This window comes from Mus caroli, unplaced genomic scaffold (genome assembly GCF_978045245.1).
Source record: "Mus caroli unplaced genomic scaffold, Mus_caroli_1 scaffold_18, whole genome shotgun sequence".
Taxonomy (NCBI): Eukaryota; Metazoa; Chordata; class Mammalia; order Rodentia; family Muridae; genus Mus; species Mus caroli.
In genome coordinates this window covers 88,792,346-88,812,604 of record NW_028227273.1, presented here as the reverse complement: position 1 = coordinate 88,812,604, position 20,259 = coordinate 88,792,346, and the positions used below count along the sequence as shown (strand labels likewise).

Here is a 20,259-nt window from a genome sequence, read left to right as displayed (position 1 = left end):
TGTCCTTCCACCACGTCGGGTTGGTTCTGGGGATCAAGTGCAGTCCTGGAGCATGGCTGCCAATTATTAGTATGCTGTGTTCTCTGGGTGCTTTATGTGGGAAACTGGGAAGGAGTTTAAAGTGAGGAAGGGAACTTCTAATCAATTCTGCTTCTCAGTTTGTGTGTTCACACTCTTTCTGGGCGGACAACTGCCTGGACTTGTGTGATTTGGTGGTTTAGGACAGTTCAGAGGGTCAAGGGTTTGGCTCCTGCTATCGCTGACCTTGGTGCTGTGTGTGCTCTGAAGTTCTCTTCAGATGGGATCTTTGTAGGCACACATGCCAGCCAGCATTGTCCATCAACTCCTTAGACATCAGTGTGGCCGGGCCTCAGCCTCGGCTTTGGTATTTATTCATTTGCTCAGTCATTCAGTCTTTTATTGGTTCGTTTGTTTAAATGTGCATGCAGTTTTGCCTACATTTATGTCTGTGTATAATGTGTGTGCCTAGTGGCTTCCGAGGGTGTCAGGTTCTCCTGAAGCTGGACTTGGGGAGTCGTGAGCCTTTAGGTGTATGCTGGGACGCGTGCAAGAGCAGCTTGGGCTGACCTCCAGCCTGTTTTGTTCTCTTAAGCTTCTGTCCTCACACTTGTGTCCTGGAGGAGCCCTTGAGAGTTTTCTGCCTTCTGCAGGTCAGCTGCACTGCACCCTAACTGCACTTTGTGTACGCCTGCAGCAGTTTTTTGGTTTTCTGTTTTTGTTTTGTTTGTTTGTTTTTCGAGACAGGGTTTCTCTGTGTAGCCCTGGCTGTCCTGGAACTCACTCTGTAGACCAGGCTGGCCTCAAACTCAGAAATCCGCCTGCCTCTGCCTCCCGAGTGCTGGCATTAAAGGCGTGCGCCACCACGCCCAGCACCTGCAGCGTTCTTTTGGTGATTAGTTCACCAGTCTAAACTCTCCACAGAAGAAATCGGAACAAATGCGTAAGGATGCTTACGTACATTCACTTGGGTGTTTACGGGGAAGCTCCCCTCCTTGTTTGGAGACCTTAAGCAGAGCCGTGTATGGATCAGGTATGCAGAATGTCTTTCTTGATGAATGTTGGAAGGTGCTTCTTTTCAGGAGTTTGTAATGCAGATTACAGCAGACATGAAGAGTCAACACTTTAATACCAATGCACACCTTACGGTTCCTGGCAAGTCTTTCTACTGATAACTCTATTTTTTCCCGTCACGCATTTTTTTCCCCTTTAACTTAAAGTTAGTGTTGCTTCATAGCCAAATTAAATACATTGGCAAATAGCTAAAAATTAATCATGTATCAGATCAATACAAGCATACTTCAGTTTTATATAGATAGTTTCTGGCTGATGAGACACAAAATGGTTATCAACTTTTCTCTGAACATTTATTTTAGAGTTTATGACAGGAGTAACAGAGGAGATGGGCTCCCGGTAAGTCTACTGGTCTGAAGGGATCCTTGAGACTTGACATACTCCACTGCTCCACTAGAGGGGTTCCTTCCAGCAGAGACAGATGCTCTGAGAGCAGCAGGAAATCCTGCCTAGGACATTGCTAGTCCCTTGAGAGGAAATTGAAACTAACCTCCTAGATTTTAGGTAGGATTTTTTTTCTTCTATAGGTGCTAACATTAAAGCCTCATAGAACAGAGAATGTTAGACAGTAAACCAGGGTGTGTATGTTTTAAACCCATAGTATTTGAAGGAAACGGGTTTGTGAAGTTGCTTAGGTGAAATGAGTTTTTAAAAGCCTGGTAAGGGGTTTTGAAATACCCTTTAGCTTGGCTAGGGAGAGAAGCAGGACTGGAGGCTGAAGCGAGCGGCCTTGCGCACAGTCACATGGGGGCTCTAAATTCCACAGAAAGCAAAGCGCTGCTCTCACCTCCCGTTGTCAAATATAGTAAAGCCTTATCTTTAAATAGATATTCTATTTGCTACTGATTTTTTTTTCTACTTGACTTTTAAAATCTGTTAAAATATGCAGAACTCACTCTGGATACTAGTCTCGGCTTTACTGTGCTCAGCAGTAATTGTATGTATGTGGAAATACCCACATCAGGGTTTAGTGTCCTTGAGGGACAGAGGCCGGGCAAGATAGGATCTGTGTGTGCAGCTCACAAGCAGACGTCCTAGAATGCCCACAGTAGTTACCTCGGCAGGGCTTCCCCCAAAGGCTTTTAGCTAAGTCTTCAGTGCTCATTTGGAATTGGAATCTTAAAAATATTTGAGGTCAGCAGCTTGGTGTTGTAGAAGGCAGGGCTCAGGAAATTCAAAGATGAAGCTCTAGTGCATGTGTGGGAGGGGAAACCTAAGCTAAAATCTATGCTATGGCTTGTTTCTAAATCTAACAGTTAGCGTTGAAAATTGGAGTGTAAACAGAAATGGTGTTAGTGGATCTTCCCATGATTTTCCACTCTAGTTGAGCCAACATCTCAGTCTTTAGCCCAAAATCATATTTGATATCAGCAACATATGGTTTCCATCACAAAGTAGCTGCTCATCTTGTCAGCCCAGCACCCGGTCTGCCATCTTTCTGGCGGGGCGGGGCGGGGCGGGGCGGGGTGGGGTGGGGTGGGGTGAGATTGGCCAGGCTCTGTGATCTTCCTCAGTGGTTCCTCTTTAACCCTTTCATTTTCATGCTGCAGTCAGTCTGCTGCGATAGTCTTCCTTGGCACTGTTGTCATTAGCAGTACACATTGGCATGGCCTGTGTACACTTGTGTTCCAGGCCAGTAACAGGTTCATCCTGATTCCACCCCCACAGCCCCACCTCCCAGATGCTGAGCACCCAGACTTTCTCTTCCTTTCCTTGTTCTTTTCCTTCATATTGGCTCTTTTTAGTAGCCAAACTTAAGAGTTTTATACACCAGACTGAATAATTACACTTTTTAAAAAAACAGTAATTATCAATACACATCTCATTCCATGCCACTTTTAAATTCATGTTAATGAGCTCTGTCGTCTCCTGCACAAGACTGACAGCCAGTTTTGAAGTTCTGCCATCTTTTTACAACTTGCTGCCTAGACTCTGCCTGCCTCTCCCAGAGCACTGTTCTCAAGACCTCTTGCTCTGTAGCATTCCAGAGCCTGGCTCTGCCCACTCTGCTGTGAGCAAGGATAAGAAGCTCCCAGCAGCAGCAGGGTGGCCAGCATGGTGGTTGGTTTTCTGAGTACAACTTTCCCCCTTGCTATCCTGTCTCTCAGTAACAAGTTAAAGAGCCTGTGCAGCATCTTGGCATGTGAGCAGGATGGCCCTGCTGAGGATTGGCACCCACACACATTGAGGGGGGTGGGTCCTCTCAGTGCAGAGCACTAGCCCCGAGAGAACTCAGCAAACCCCTCTTGACCTCCTCCCAGGAGCTGGCTCACCTGGCTCACCTGGCTCAGGGCTGTCCTCAGAGGGGGTCTTGATCGTACCTAAATCATTTCTTTCATTACCACTGCAGGTTGACGTCTTGGCCTCAGAGGATGAATCGGCCTTTGGACTCAAGGTGTGTGGCCTGGTGTGGTTTATCACGCAGGACTTTGCTGCTCTAATCAGACACCAGTGGTTAGCAAAAACACCTGTTTAAATTATCATTTAGGCTGTGATTAAGATTAAACTTTGGGTATAAGAAACTACAGAACCCAGAGTTTTGTGTAGTGGTGATTGGCTTCAACCTTTGCCCTGGAGCAAGGTTTCCTGACATCCTGCCTCGTTGCCAAAACCCATTTTGGGAACTGACTAGATGCAACCACTGACTGCTAGCTACCACACTGCATGGCTGATGGCTCCTGCTTTGCAGACTTATTGATTCCTCGTTCTCACTTGGTCTCTCCACTACTGAACTAAAACCCGGCTTCTTCCCGGGAGCCCACGCCTGGCAAAGGCCTGTGAACAGGCGCAGTCCATGCTAGATGCCTGCTGTTAGCGATGCATTGGGAGGGCAGAGTGCACAGGCGCAGAGCAAAGGGAAGTCTTTCTAGATGGCTGGACCCTGAGCTGGGTTCTGAAGGTCTGGATTATACAGAGACCTCACAGGAGAAAGGAAGGAAGGACTGCTACTTTGGGTCAGGAGGGCTGTGGAAAGCCTTTTCATCTCATATATGTACATGAGGAGCCACACTGGAGCAGCCTGAGTTCGTTGCCAGGGGTCTGAGGTGTAGAGTAGGTGCCATTGAGGTGGGTGGGAACCTGCAAGCATGTGCTGGGCTATGCTTACCTGACTCTTTCCTGCTCTGCACCTTCACAATCACATTCAAAGCTGGTGTATTTGTGTGACCTGCCAGTCGGTGTACTTACGGGCTTATGGTTATGCTAATAAGGTGAGGTGACTACCCCATCACACTATTCAGGGCGATAAACTCACTAAGATTGTGCATCACAATGAAAAAGAAAATACAAATTTATACCTAATACATATATATGCTATAAGTTTATGTGTTAAAAGCTTAATGTGTTTTTATATTTCATGTTATAAATTACTAAATATTATAATTCTGAGCACAATTAATTCAGTATTTATAATATTTAACACAAGACCGTCGTCTTCTGAATCTTTGGTTTTGTATTTAATTCCCAGCACGCATGCAGAATATTCACTGCATAGTTAATAAACTTGTGATCTTATCTCTAGAACCCACTGTATTTTTAACTGCAGTAAAAGGATGGGGGATTAGTGAGCCAGCATCTCTGGTACACCACCCACTGGCTGGTCGCTTGCAGTCTGGAGTGTGTGGAACTAGTCCAGTCACATTACGTTTATAGCCCTAAATTTCATTTATAAGAACCTTTTCCTAATAAACTGTCCAGATCTGCAGAGTGTTTTAGACGCTTTGTATTTTTGCAGATCTATAGGACTTGTAAAAGTTTTAAAAGACTTTTGTTTTTTAAAAAAAAAAAATGTTTTCTGGAGTTCCGCTTGAAACTGTGCCTCACTGTTTAGGAAATGTAGATACTCAGCGTCAGTCACAATCGACAGGCCTTCCTGTTATAATGGCTGAGAAGAGTGAAGACGACTGCCTCACTTGTAGGTAGCTCGTTTGTACTGTCTCTGCGAGGACATAGCCCCCTCCGAGTCCACAGCAGTGTCTGACCCACATACATCTGGTTTTTCTTTTCTTTTTCTTTCTTTGTTACTTTATTTCATTTTTTTTAAGTATTCACCACTTATTGTATTATTCCCTTAGTGTAGGCCAAACTAAAACCTGTAAGCTTCATATTAGTTCAGATGACTTACAGTCAGTGTCACTGGACAAGGTCTCAACTGTGTGGACACCCAGAGATAAGAAATGTTTGCGTCTGAATATGATGACTAATACCTGGGAAAACCATATAAAACTAACCCGATTGTTAGGACTGACTGGAAATTCATATCTTCAGGTCTTCTTGTGGCACACAGCTTACTTGTGCTTACGTGTTACCATCACATGAATGCTGCTATATTGCTTACCAAGGCTCATCTCAAAGAGAACTCAAAGGCTCGAGACACTTTGGGGGTGGGGAGTGTCACAGAGTTCCAAACTTTTAAGTAATTTCAGATTTCTTAAGGTTTTCATTTTTATTTGTATAATTAAGATGGTTAATTAATTTTTAATTGTGGGTATTTTTGCAAACAAGCTTCACAGTGAATAGAAATGCCTTACTAATAAGTCATGGGCCACACCTGTCTTCACTAGTGGAGGGAAACTGTGATGTGACCTAGGGACAGCTTTGATCAAACTGACTTAATCATAGTAACCAACGTATAGTTGTACAGGATCCCAGTCCCAGGGCAGCCGACGCGGCTGGCTACTGTTTCACATGGCTACTGTGTCTTCTGTGTCATCGACGAATAAAGTAAAGTGGCCAGTAATACTGAATTGATGGGTCAGCTGACCACATATCCACAGACACAGACACACCACACACCTCTCTCTAAATAACCAATAAATAAATTAGTATCAATGCATACTAATACAAGAGTAAGCTTATTGTGCAGATGGTGAAATGAACAGGAAACAGGAAGCAGTGTGATTGAGGCTGTCATGGTACCTCACATGGTGTTTGGCTACTTTACTCCATCTCGTTATAGCTATGGCTTTCCTCTGACTTGCCCTCCTTGGGGGAGAGGTTTGCACAGTCTTCTGTGAAGCTTGGAGTGTGTTTCAGGATGCATCCTACATGATGTACACCTGCCTGCGCTCTCTGGATTTCCCACCCCCCCGCTCTTCCAGGACCGACCTTCTGTAGTCTCCAGTGTTAATACTGCTGCCCATGCAGGATACTGTTTTCTGATCTCCCTGCATCACATAAGCCTTTCCTGGAAAGTGAACAAGACTCGAGGAGTCTGTGCTATCATTAATTTCTTCTCGGTTCTCTATCGTTCCTAGTACTTGATGTGTGCGTGCACACACAAACACTGTTCCTCCTTACCACTTTGCTTTTTATATTATTTTGGCAGTAATTTTTAGTACTTGTTTGGGGCACCTAAAATTGATTGCTATGAAATACAAAAGGCCAAGTAAGTTAAAGTAATAGGGTTTTCGAGTAAATCCTGAGTGTGATTAGTTCCATGTGTGGCTCTTTATGCACATCTGGTTGAATAGATGTGAGAAAAGACGATGGCCTCTAAGGTCAAAGTGGCTATCTTACATCCACTTAAGAGACCCAAAGCATGCCATCCCCTCTGTCTCCTTCTGAGCCCCCTCCTTCCTAAATTCTTCTAGACTCTGTGTTCCTTCCCTGTACCTCAGTCACGTCTGAGGCCCAGCCCCCTCCTCCTGTCCTCTCTTCCATGCGCTACTGTGGTATTTGCTTCCTGTGGGTCTGCACCGTTACCGCCTTCAGCACTCATCTGGAATTTCTTCCTTTCACTGTCGTTTGTGCAGAAGAGCCGGCATGATGAGGGAGGCCTGGCCCAGTTAGGTCGTGTGGCCTTTTGTTCCCAGCAAGAGTGTTCACTTAGAGACTTCATTTTCTCTGTTCATTGGCTCGCATGGGTAACAGTAAATGTGTGTTAATGATTGCTCAAGAGGTCCGATTGTGTAATGGTTGTGATTTTCAGTCTCAGGACTGAAAGCCTTGTCAGGGTTGGCCTAGCGCTGATTCATTCCTGTCTCACTGCCTGCCCGTTCTGTGGGTCAGTATGGAGTGTGGTGGTTTTCACTTGCGCCTCAGAGCCACTAAAGCGAAGACTGCCCACTGGGTGTTTGCTGGGTGAGGATAGTAGACCTGAGCGCTGGCTGCTTGTGGTTTGTCTTCATTTAAATAAATACATGTGTTAGTCAAGTTCTGCAGTATTATTCATTGACCTCGCAGGGCTGCGTTCTCCTGCCCTCCATTCACAGAGCTATCTGTGTCTCTGCATCTTTTGTGTTTCTGTGGGGATGCAGGGAACAACCTCAATGGAATCTGCTCCCCGAATTCTGCAAAACAGAATGGGGTTCCACCTTTATCTAAAAGTTACAAAGAACAAAGAGATTAATCTGTAAAATGTCACCAAACAGAAGTGAACTTTAGCTTGTTTTTCAAAATAAGGTATGTTTAATTGTGAAAATCTGTGTAGGCTAGCGATTATATTTGTCCACAATTTAAGTCATATTTGGGTTTATCTCAGCCTGGTCATTATAAACTATTCTGAAATAATCTATATTTCACATCCTTCATATACAAGCAGATGTTATGACAGAATACATAAATGTCACAGGTGAGGATAAAACAGCAATGACACCAGCAACCAATGAGAATAGGGTGAAGTTATTGTGCCAATTCACATCAAAGGCATCTGGCTAGAACTCACGAGACGTCCTTTGCTTTCCAGTCTTTCTGGGTTTTAAGCATCTTAGAAGGACTTGTCTGCACTCAGTGTACAAGTTGGACATTAGATCTATGAATTAATCACATATGTAGCCATGCAAATTCAAATTAATACAATTTAACTAAAATTAAATATCCCTTGAGTTTGGCCAGCAACACTTCAGTAGCTCGCCTGCTAATGGTGGCCATAGAGAGCACAGCCATGCTCAGTGAGTGCTATGAGCCAACTTACTCCCAAAGTAAAGGACACAGTTCACTTCTGTGACACTTTGCCATAATGTATTTCACAGAAGTAGCTAATGGCTGGCCGTGAGGAGGTAAGTAGAGGATAACAGACTCCACAGTCGGCGCGTGATGCAGGCAAGTAGAGTGGATGTTGCATCAGCCATGAAACACAAGCATGTCCATGCCAGCTGGACAAACATTGTGTCTCATGGGCCACCCTCACAGTGTTGCTGGTTTAGAGTAAAATTCTGGGTATTGTTGCATCTAATTGCAAAGTGTACCAGCTTGTTAAAGACAGATGTCCATTCACCTTTCTTTGAAGTTACTTTAGTACCGATTCTTCCACACCCTTGCTGTCCTCCCAAGATGAGCTTTGTAATGAGTTTCCTGAATAACTCTGTGTATGTGACGGTAGCTCCGACAGAGGAGCGTTTAAAGTAACAGTGCCCTTGAAATCAAGCCATAAGCTCTTTTACATGTCTTACACGTTCACAGGACTCAGTAGGAGGGGATGGCTTTGGTGTTTTTAATTTAACTGAAATGCTGACATCTGTTAGAAATTCTTACGGATACAGAGGACCAAGTTTCCTCCCTGTTGCTTGGCCATTGAGCTTAATTTAAAGTGATAAATGTATGAGTCCTTTCTTCTGCCATCTGCTGGTGGCTGAGACACTCACAGCTTGAGTCTCGGCTAAAGCTGCATTCCTGGTTTGGAGGGTGGTTTGTTTACACTCCCCTGCAGGGTTTGATGCAGTGCTGCTCACTGGGCTTCATCTCTTGTTAGGGGCTATCTCACTTTTCAACTCTGCCTTTATAGGAAGGCATGAATGTAAAATGTAGAAAAAACACAAATTCTGAAAGCCAACTTATTTGAAATTCAGAGGGTAAGAGACATACTTGTTAGAAAATGTTAGAAAGTGGACCAAGGGCAACTTATCCCCACTTGAACATTGCCAATACATCAGCTGAGAAAACAACTAAAAAAAATACCATAGGGCTAGAGAGATGGCTCAGCAGTTAAGCTCACTGACTGCTCTTCCAAAGGTCCTGAGTTCAAATCCCAGCAACCACATGGTGGCTCACAACCATTTGTAATGAAATCTGAATTCCTATTCTGGAGTGTCTGAAGATAACTACAGTGTACTCACATATAATAAATAAATAAACCTTCAGAAAATAAATAAATAAATACCATTAAAAAAAAAAAACTAAGTCTCAGCTAAGTGACATAAGATGTTTTGATTTTAATTTTTGAAACAAGGTCTCACAAGGTAGCCCTGGCTATGTAGACCAAGCTAGCCTTGACCTTTCCCTGGCTGTGTAGACCAGGCTGGCCTTGATTGCAGGCCTTCTTTCTGCCTCTGCCTCCCAAGTGCTGGGATGACACTGTCTGGTAAGTCTTGAGGGACACCATGAGGGAATGTCTGAAAGACCTTAGACCTAATTTCGGGATTTGTATTACGTACGGAGTAAAGAGTTTTGCCTGCTAACTCACAATAAAGACTACTTGTCTAGGAGTTCAGCTCTCTCTGTCTGTCTCTGTCTATTTCTCCTCACCCCAAAGACATCTTATTCAATAAAGTCAGGCAAGGCATTTTAAGAGAGAACAGTATAGGAATTTCATTTTCTGCCACCCCTGTCTACTTTCCAAATTTCTTAAAAGCTGCCTTGACTGATTCTAGAGTCTTGCTCAGTTATTTTTTCCCTCTCAGAGAAGAGTAACCGAAAATATTATTCTGAATTTTTCCACCATGAAGGCCGAGAGGTCAAGCCTCTGACCTGTGCCCTCTCTAGTAACAAAGGCAGGCAAGAACCCACATCCCTAATCCCAAGTTCTTAGCTCTTGGTTCTCCAAATTGAGAATCTTTACATTAAACTGCACCTTAGAATTGTCAGTTGTCCGGTGTTGGTAATTTGGCATGCTACACCTAGTGTATTAAGCCTCCCTCCCATCTACGGTTTCGAGCCAGCAAACAGTGGAATGATTCTTAAATTGTTCATCCCAGATGTGTGTGCAGTTTTGAAGTACTGGGGCGTCACCAGTTGTGTGCAGGGTTGGAATGGCAGGAAACTACCCAGTAGATGGCTCGGGTTAGTAAAGGTGTATGCTGTTTCTAGACTATCTATCCACAACATGCAAGAAGTCAGAGCTAGCTTGACCAAGTGGTTCTTGTGTGTTGTAAATTCCCTTTCTCAGAGGATTTTCTTTCCCGGTCCGGTAGGTGGCAGGCATTTGATATACCTATCCTGAGTCTCCTGGGTACCATGATGCAAGTGCGCCTTTGACCAATGATGCTGACACACAGAGTAAGCAGAGGCCGCCATGGCACAGAGCAGTTCATGCCTAGGAATTCTATGTGCTTTCAGGCACTGAGGCTCTCAAAGGAGGTCTTTTCATGGGGGGCGGGGGGGGGGGGGCAGTGGTGGAGGTAGGCCTATCCCTCATGTAGTTAGAGGCAGCAAACAGTGGACCGACTCTGGCTTTCCCTGGGGACATGATCTTGGCAGTATGTTTTGAGGGCTTGATTTTCTAGTAACAATAAAAACATGTATCTTCTGTCACACTTATTCGTTGGTCTTATACAATTGGGGGTGGGTTTCAGTGGAGAGGTGTCTAATAGCATTGCTATAACCATGTCAGTTATATCACCAGGCTGCTTACTGTGTTGCTAGGCAGAAGAAAGGGACGATCCTGGAGAAGATGGGAGCCAATATTGTGCATCTTTGAGCTTCTCTCCAGTACCAAGCTGAAACCAGCTGTTTTCTATGGTGAAGGCCGTTCTCCTCCCTTCCCCGTGACTGCAGTTTGGCTTCTTCCCAAGCTGTGTCAGTTTTTCAAGTCAGTTGAGAATGTCAAAGTGGCTGGTGTTGAAAGAGCCAATATGTTGGAAAATCCTTGAAGCCAAGTTGAACAGTAACATGAATTAAAGACTATATTAGTGGACGGTTTTAAAGTCAAATTTGAGCAGGGTTAGGAATGACTTATTGAATTAATAATGTGCCTCTGATCAATCCTTATAAAAATTATTCCCAAATATGAAAAAATTAGCATTTTAAGTATTGCATCCTATGGGGGTCCACTTCGAACATAGGCCAGTAAAGTTCTTGAAGCAATAATACAGAGAAAGCATTTTATAATGAACATAAAAGTATTTGAGAAAGTGAGAAAAGGTCTGGGGACTATCTCTTTACCTGAGTCTGCTTTAATGCTTTTTAGCAGTTGGCTTTTCCGTCTTGTGCGATTACTGTGGTGTGTTCATGCTGGACTGTGTCACAGACTGGTGTTTGGAAACTGGCAACTCTGAAACAGAAGTGACGAGTGAGCCCTGCTCACCTTGTTGTCATCTGTGTGCATTTCACTGAGATCTGGTACATCTCGGCCACCATTGTTAGAATTGTTATGAAAGCCAGGGTATATCTCCTTGTGGGCCAAGACACAACATTACACTCCGTACCCGCCATGTACTGCCAGCTCAGGTGTGGTCTTCCTGTGTGCTGTTCACTTTGCTGTTGGCTGTGTGAGAGTTTAGATCTGGACTGTGAATGAGGAACGTGTTGAAGGGCAGAGACATCCTGACATGGCTGGGCTTGGCATCCTTGTGGCTCAGTTCATTAAACTGTATGGAAACTCTGTCTTGTCCCTGAAGCTACGTTCTGCTGTTTAAATCAATGGCCTGAGTGCTCCCTAGCAAGAGTGCTCCCTAGCAAGTCATGTCCTTTCTTTAAAAGCTCAAGTTCCCCCACCTCTCCTGCAAGGGAATGTCCATTCCAGAATTGCTTCTGCTGCTTGTCATGGGGAAGGGGAGAGAAATGAAATAGTGAACACATACACATTATTAAATGAGAATTAAATATAGCTTTGCCTGAGTAGTCTGTACGAGACATGGTATATTTTGGCAAGTGTTCTGAAGACAGTGAAACTTCTCAGAGCTTGTATGGATGGGTTGTATGACTGTGTTTACTGTGCCTTCGTTTGTTCCTTTCCACCAAGCATCCTCGTGGCTTCCCTCTCCCAAGTTCAACCCCTAACAGAGGTAGAGCTTCTTTACTCGTCTGAGTGTGTGAGCAGTGGCTAATGGTGAGAATCTTAGGGAGTTATTTCCTATGCCCCTGCAAGAATAACAGCAGTCGTCAGACTTAAGGCATATCTACCCATCATAAATCAGCCGTCTGGGAAGAAACTGAGGAATCCTGATACTCAGAGGCCTGTGGTTCTGACAACAATAACCTTTATAGAAATTAGGCTCAGCCGGAACCCAAAACACCTGCTGACATCACTCTCTCGACGTAGGTTTTGCTTTCTGATCAGCTATGGAAACGTTTCCCGTATGCAGTGTAACGCACACGCATTTTCTTGTGTACAGAGGATGCATTGGAGAACTTGACCTCCCCAAAGGGTAAGCGCTGAAAGGAAGGAAATGGAGAGCTGCCAGGCTTGTTGGCTGGAGTCACGGACAAGAGCAAGGCCTGTCTGAACTGCCACTCAGTTTTTATTCTGAGCATTTGCAGGGCTGGTGATTAGAGTGGCTTTCGCCCAATTATGCTGTGATTATTCTGCTGCACTGTAATTGACTGGGGAGATATGCTAATACCTGTCATTTGGGATGATAAAAGATGAGCGGAGGACGCAATGCATTATTTAGCTGGCTGTGTGATAGATGAGGGATGCGCAGAGTGCTTTAATTGCTGAGAAGAGAGGTTAAGCTGAACGAACGGATGAATTAGAAATGAGTTTTTTTATGGCTTGTGGAAAAGTGAAATAAAGGAAATTGTGCCTTAAACTAAGGCAGCAACTAGAAATGAACACAGGCGCTGGGGTCTTCCAGCATCTTGCTTTATCAATTCAAACGCAAATAAAAGTGTAGTTTAGAGCTCAGTAAATAATCAGCAGAGTGAGGGTAGACAAGCCATTCTGTTAAGCAGAGACAATTGTAGAATCATCTTTACCTTAGATGGTGACATTGGTGATTTGTGAACCCTTAAATCTACAGTTTCAGCTCCTGCTAAGGGAATATGCAGGGTTTCTGGATTCAAATCTTTCGACGCGAATGTATAAGGCTCAAAGCACATACATTCTATATGCCTATTTCTGAATTGATGCAGGCCAGGAGACACGAAGAATGAATGTCTATAATGCCAAGAGAACGTAATAATATAATTAGTGAGAGTGTACAGACAGAGTCGGGGCACTCGGTGGTGTGTCTCATGAGCCAGTTAGGTATTGGCATTTTCTGGAAACACAGGAAAGAGCGTAATTTCCTTTTTCATGCTGTTTCCCATTGTCACATCCACGGTAGTCTTCTGCCCACATTTCTCAACAGTATTTAAACGTATTATCTTGGTGCCTTCATGGTTATTCATACAATGTTGGTGTTTGCTTTGTTATAGTCATGTTCAGTTAATAGAAAATGATGTGGCAGACGCAGCCTGAGCAGCAGTTTGCAGAAGAGGGTGGTTCACAATGAAGACAGGCCTTGCACACGCTGGCTTCCAGGCAAATCGTGTAACACACCAAACAACAGTGTATGAAAATGTCCCCACCCCACACGAAACTGCAGTTTGAACTTGTGGATGAGTCAGAGGGAATATGGGACGGGAGGGTGGGGGCACACTCTGGTTTTCTGTGAAATGAAGGTGGTGAAGGTTTGTCCATGGTTGAATTCTCTCCAGCCAGCCAAGCATCACTGTGTGCCGACTCAGCAGCACTGAGCGAGAGCTCGCTTTAAACCCAGCTCCGAGGTGTGCATGGGCTTCTGTATGGGAACATCCGAAAGACAGTGCTGCATTCTGCAGACAGATTGAAGGTTTCTGGGTGGTTACCTGCCTCCCATGTAGTTGGCACCCCTCTCCCTCCCCCTCCCTCCCTCCCTTCCTTCCCCTCTCCCTCCCCCTCCCTCCCTCCCTCCCTCCCTTGTTATTGTCACTTGCTTGTTTGTTTTGTTTTTCACATTTGATCAGGAACAACGTAAAACTTCAACCTGGATACTTTCTATCTGTCGATTCTACAGTGGACTCTTGTAGCTCCAGAACAGAGCATTGTGAGCATAGAAGACATAAAGGAAATCAACATTTGCATAGCCTCAGGGAATTTAGGATTAAATGAACAGAGCTGCAGTGAACAGCAATTTATACCAAAAAATGAAAACTTGACTTGTACCTAATGAAAGTGCCACATTTCAGAAAGCAAGCATCACAGCTGCCCTGGGAATCGGGACGAGTGTTCCAAATTGACTGTTCTTCCCAGTCAGTAACCTGCTTCCTGTTGTACTCAAAAGAAATCCAAGCTGCTCAGGTGGCCTCCCCTCCTTCCTCTCCCCACTCAGGAACTATCAAAGGCTGCAACCTTGTGCCTGGATCTTTCCCAGTTTTTCTCTTTAAATTTGGACTTTTTTGAGTTCTCTCCCAAACAATTTACTTTGTTTTATGGTGGGGGAAAAATAAAAAAAACCTCATGTTCTCTGGCTTTTGTTGTTTTGTTTTATTTTGTTTTGTTTTTGTTTTTCGAGACAGGGTTTCTCTGTGTAGCCCTGGCTGTCCTGGAACTCACTCTGTAGACCAGGCTGGCCTCGAACTCAGAAATCTGCCTGTCTCTGCCTCCCAAGTGCTGGGATTAAAGGTGTACACCACCACCGCTTGCTTGTTGGCTTGTTGGTTGTTAGATGTAGCATGTCTCACTATAAATTTGGTTTATGGTTAAAGAACTGTATGTCAGAAACTGCACATTGTTGCCATTCCTTGTGTCAGACTAAGTTCTGTCCTTTCAGAAATGCTGGGCCACGATACAGGTGTGTAACCAGAAGCATCCTAAGCCCAGTGTTGTCCTTCTCTTCAGCATCACTGACGAGCTGATCAGTTAGAGGTGATTGCTGTTCAGTTGGGCTTGTTTTTAGCAGTTCTAGGCTAAGAGAAATAGTTGATTCTTAATATGTGGATATATTACTCTGTACAATCTCATGTTAATATTTGAAGCTAGCTAGCGTCAGTGACCATGAGGAGTTAAGCAGCCCATTTTGGCCGTGTCACAAACTGGGAACTGGGTCTCATGGAGATGATGCTAACCAGGGAGCGCGGCTCAGCTGAGGCTGCTGCCTCTCCTGAGTAAGTGGTCCCTGCTGAATGGAGAACGGGCTGGAGTAGAGTGGACCACGGAAAGAGGAAGAAGCACCCGGCCTGTGCCTCCCTGCAGGAGACCCCAGGTGTGGTGCTGTGTGGCCAGGTGCCTAAAGCAATTCTAACAAGGCATTGCTGCTTTGTGGCAGCATCAGACACATTAGCACAGTACCTGCATCCTCTGCTCAGGGTCTCGAAAAGAAGCTCTAATAGGACTTGAGGTTGGCAGAATTCACCTGCGCATGGCTGTCATTCTGAAGCTCTCAATTTCTTGTGGGAGGTCAGGTACAGTTCGTACTCAGTTCTTGGAGGAGATCTGCAGGTCTCTGCCACTTGGCAGCATTTCCTGGTCCACAAGATTTGCTTCATGTCCCACCCATATCGTATAAAGCTTTCCCTTGATCAACCAGGCCCACCCTGGACAATATGCTATTGTTAATTAAGAATAAACTGATTAGTGCCTTAGTTACATAAGTTCTACCCAGCTCTGTCCATGTAAGCCTCTGGAAGGGAAGTTTTTACACAGACCTCTGTGTAGTGCTTCTGCTGGCCCATGGTGCTCCGAGGTTCTGCTCTCAGTGCTGCCATCCACAGGCACTGATGACTTCGGTCTCTTCTTACAGTGCCTATGTTTGCTGAGCTCTGGACTCTGCATTTCTGGCCAGGGGTAAAAAAAAAAAAAGTCTGCTTAGCCCTAGAGCAATGGCTCACACCCTGTGGGTCTTGACCCCTTTGGGGGATGCACATCAGATATTTACATTACAATTCATAACAGTAATAAAACTACAGCTGTGAAGTAGCAATGATAGAATGTTATGACATAGCACTGAGGATCTGTAGTAAAGGGTCGCAACATCAGGAAGGTTGAGAACCACTGCCAGGGAGACTTGAGATGCTGTGGAGGAAAAAAAAAAACTATTTATTTATTTATTATATGTAAGTACACTGTAGCTGTCTTCAGACACACCAGAAGAGGGTGTCAGATCTCATTATTGTGAGCCACCATGTGGTTGCTGGGAATTGAACTCAGGACCTCTGAAAAAGCAGTCAGTGCTCCTAACCCCTGAGCCATCCATCTCACCAGCCCAAGAAAACCTTCTTCCTTTCTTTCCTCTCTCTCTCTCTTCCCCTCTCCCCTTCTCTCCCCCCACCCCTTTAAATCATTATTTTGATTTTTGGTTTTGATTACTCATTTTGGGGGTGTAAAAAGAGAAACTTAATAAAATTTACTTTTTAAAACATTCTATGTGATTAGTAATATAATCTATAAGTTTTGTGACTAGACCCCCACATATAGTACTATATATACATTTTATATGTATATAATTTGAACTATGTTTTTGTGTTCTTAAAGCCCAAGGTTACTGTTCCTCATAAGATTCTGGGCTGAGATGTGACAAATTTACTTCAGCTAGCGTTTGGTTCCTTCCACAGTACCCTCCAGGAAAACTGTATATTTTAAATAGGATTTCTATGTACTTGATTTTAGTCCTTCTGAAGAATCCACAGAGCCGAAGGGGTAACTAGGAAGACTGGAGACTGGTCTAATGATATTTTTTAATTACTCATATTTGGAAGAATGTATCAAAATGTAAATGTAGTAGTTACTACACGTGACTCTCAAATCAAAAGAAAAGCTTAGAGCCAGGGATGGTGGCACACGCCTTTAATCCCAGCACTCGGGAGGCAGGGACAGGCGGATTTCTGAGTTCGAGGCCAGCCTGGTCTACAGAGTGAGTTTCAGGACAGCCAGGGCTACACAAAGAAACCCTGTCTCGAAAAAAACAAAGAAAAGAAAGGAAAAGCTTAGGGGGTTGGCTGCAGACAGGGCCCAGACACAAATGGCCGACTCATACTGGACTCGCATGGATGGGCTTTGACTTCTAAATGAACTTCTAATGTCAGCATATACTGTTTTTCTTTTATTCCCCCACCCCCGCCCCAGAACTTTTTGAGCTTTGATGGTACATTTTATAGATCTAACCCTCTCTGTGAGTCTGCAGTTATAAGATGAGGACTGTGGTCTGGCCAGCTGGCTGCTAGTTCCCCTGAAGACCGAGTCCCTGCTTCCCAAACTCACCATCCTCACCCTGGGCTCTCGCCTGCTCAGTCACACATCTGCTCAGTTCAGATGGCTTACCTCTGCAGCAGCGTGGTCATCAGACACTCCCTCAGCCAACCGTGCTCGGCTTTCTACTGCCTGTGCCTTCTAAGGTGACCCTAGGTGATGCTCAGAAAGAGCAAGCACCATGCTCAAGGGGCACAGCCTGTTGCTGGGGTGCCATGCTTTCACTGCTGGGAACACTAGGGCAAGGTGTGGCTTGAGCTGATTGCAGTGCAGTTCCAACAGTGGCACCAGGCCAGCTGTTACAGAGTCCCTGTGATTCTGAACGTGCTAGGAGAATACACAGTGTGGCCCAGGCAGGGAGGCATTGAAGGGCTCTGACCTTTGACCTTTGAGGCCAAAGTCTCACCAGCAGGAGGAATGAAGATAGAAACTCTATGGCAGACCAAGAGGATGGGCGTGTGGCTTTGGTGTTTCAGTAAGATGCTGACCAAAGGTGCCTCGGTGATGAAATGAGTCTCAAAAGTCTAGCCGTTTTTTCCTCTGTCTGTCCTGTGTGCTGTGTACAGGACACAGGCGACTGTGCAGGTGATCAGCCTTTTAGGAACAAAGGAGAAACCTGGCAGCTGTATTTAGCTTTGGATGAAGAATCAACTAAGCTGGGTCATTGCTTTTTTTCCTACAGGGCTGATGTAGAAACACATTTGTGCACCTAGTGAATTCATCTATAAATCTCTGTGGGCTGTAGAGAGTATGAGGTTTCTTAAGGATGGAGTTAACTTCTTAATGGGAACAGGTTAAAGAATGGTTTTGTCTGTTGCAGACATTTTCTGGGACTAGCTGATGCGATATTTAATTTCCGTCAGTGAAACAGGCCCTTTGAACAGGGATGGGCTTTGGATGACCAGCAAGACTCCTAGTGTCCCTTTATTCCTTAACCTCCCAGTTCTGCTGCAGGCTTGAGCAGCAGCCGGAAGCCCCTGCTGGAGACAGATGGCTACAGCAGTACGGGGTGGTGTGCCCATGGCTGCAGTGGTAGAGGTCTTATGCCCAGGGGCTGTTGAAGACCAGCAATCCTGCTTCTGTCCTCATGGCTCCAGGCTCACAGAACATGTTCTAGTTCAAATGAGATAGCCTTGGCTTGAGGGAGAGAGGCTGCCACCGTTCACTTGGGTATGGTGCTTAATCAACATCTGCACCACTGATCACACCAGAGTCCGTCCTTTCCAAGAGAGTTAGTTCTGTGGGCAGCGCATCAAGAGGAAGTGTATTCCTGGCAGGGCACTTGAGCTCCTAATTACCAGATTCCTGGCTTAATTGCAATTACCTGGACACCCATACAGGGTGAACTTTTGGGAAAGAATATAATTAGTGAAGCAAGAACTTTGCTGCCAGCTCCCTGTCTAGATACCAACACTAAACAGCCTGATATGTCTGTCTGTGCCTGTGCAGACTGCCTGTCAGCACTAGAGCCCTTCCTTAAAATAAAGCCTGGGAGCACATCACAAACAACGATACTACTGCAGGGTGCTTAGGTTTTGTGTACAGGGGTGTGTGTGTGTGTGTGTTAGGAATTAGTAATTATCTAGAAGAAAAATAATTGCCAAATAGTGTATTTTCTGGGCACAAACATTCAATGTCCTTGGATGAGTAACTGTAAAATCCCAAGGTCTGCATGCAGAAGAAAATGGCTACAGTGCTCAGCTTTCCCCATTCGATACTTTAAAGATAAAATCAACCCCCCAAAACCTTTAACCTAATTTACAAATGCAGATTTAGATTTTTCTTAAAATAATTTTGAAGTCTGGGAGCTGAAGAGATGGGTCACTGGTTAAAGAGCACTCACTATTTTTCCAGAAGACCCAGGTTCACTCCCCATACTCAATCATCTGTAATCCCAGTTTCCAGGGATCCAGTGTCCTCCTCTGACCTCAGTGTGTACTGCATACCTGTGGCGTAGGCACATACGTGTAGTCACATCAAGTCTGTTTAAGACAAGGTTTTTAGCTGTATAGTTCTAACTGTCCTGGAGCATGGTGAATAGACAAGGCTGGCCTCGAACTCAGACATCTGCCTTCCTTGGTCGTCCAGAGCTGGGATTGAAGGTTTACACTGCTGCCACCACCACCCCAGCCTAAAACTTTAAGAGGCTTTTTTTTAGGTCCATGAGGAGCAAATGTGAAATATCCCTGTTCCCTGACCGTCACGTTCGCGAGGCCCAGCATGCAGTTTCAGTGCAGCCTCAGCACGTGGAGGGCCTGAGCGTCTGCTTGTGGTTTGTCTTACATGGCTTTGATTTGGTCCTTGGTCCCCTGCCACTTTCCTTGCTTTTTAGCTCCTCTGAGCTCTGTCCTTCCTTTCCATCTCAGTAAATTCCTTGTCCACCCCAAGGTTAATTTTGTCAGTCTATGGTTAGTTAACTCACAAATGATCTTTGATAGCTTCTTCCCTGTGGAGTTTCTGGTCCTTTCCTTGCACCCTTCTTAAGACATTGGGGTGGCGGTCTCTGCGCCCACTTTCACCCCATATGCATAGGCTCTGTGTGGACTGGCTGCCTGTGAAACTACTCACACCATTCCCTCAAGTGGGACATCTTGTCATTCCTTCCTGTCCTTTGATAGTAATAAGAACATCTAGTTGAGTGACTTTCCTGCATTTAATTGGTTTTTTATTTAAACTATAGTAAGTTAGAAAGGATGCTGTCTAGAGCCTGGGTCCACCTGAATGCATCTTTGTCAGCTGTTGGATAGTTGCCGCTCACAGCTGTAGAATTGCACATGGCATCAATAGCATGCAATACTGCACAGCCCAGTGAAGATGGCCTGCCTCGCTCAGAGAGCACCTCTAAGGGCCTTGCTGCTACGGTTGTATTACGGTTGCTTCCCTCTTTGTCAGATCTGCAAGGTAACTGTGGCAGGTGATAATCTCACACCTTGCAGGCAAAAGACATCTGAGGCGAGTGGATCCTGGTGCTCACGGGTGGTGAGAGGAGGCCTAGTTCTTTTTTTTTTTTTTTAATTATTTGACAGAACATTTTATCTATTTATTTATTTATTTATTTATTTATTATATGTAAGTACACTGTA

The 20,259-nt window shown here is 44.8% G+C and overlaps 1 protein-coding gene across 3 annotated transcripts in view; it reads left to right on the top strand.

Annotated features, from left to right (window-relative positions):
* Arid1b (AT-rich interaction domain 1B) overlaps positions 1-20,259 on the top strand; it is a 354,101-nt gene that overhangs the window by 209,733 nt on the left and 124,109 nt on the right. For 2 of the 3 annotated variants that reach the window (XM_029471378.2, XM_085832859.1), the window contains exon 5: positions 3,443-3,487. The exons of the other annotated variant lie outside the window; for it this stretch is intronic. In XM_029471378.2, coding sequence (XP_029327238.2) covers positions 3,443-3,487 — 45 coding nt within the window. The remainder of the gene's footprint in view (positions 1-3,442; positions 3,488-20,259) is intronic. 3 annotated transcript variants of the gene reach the window in all.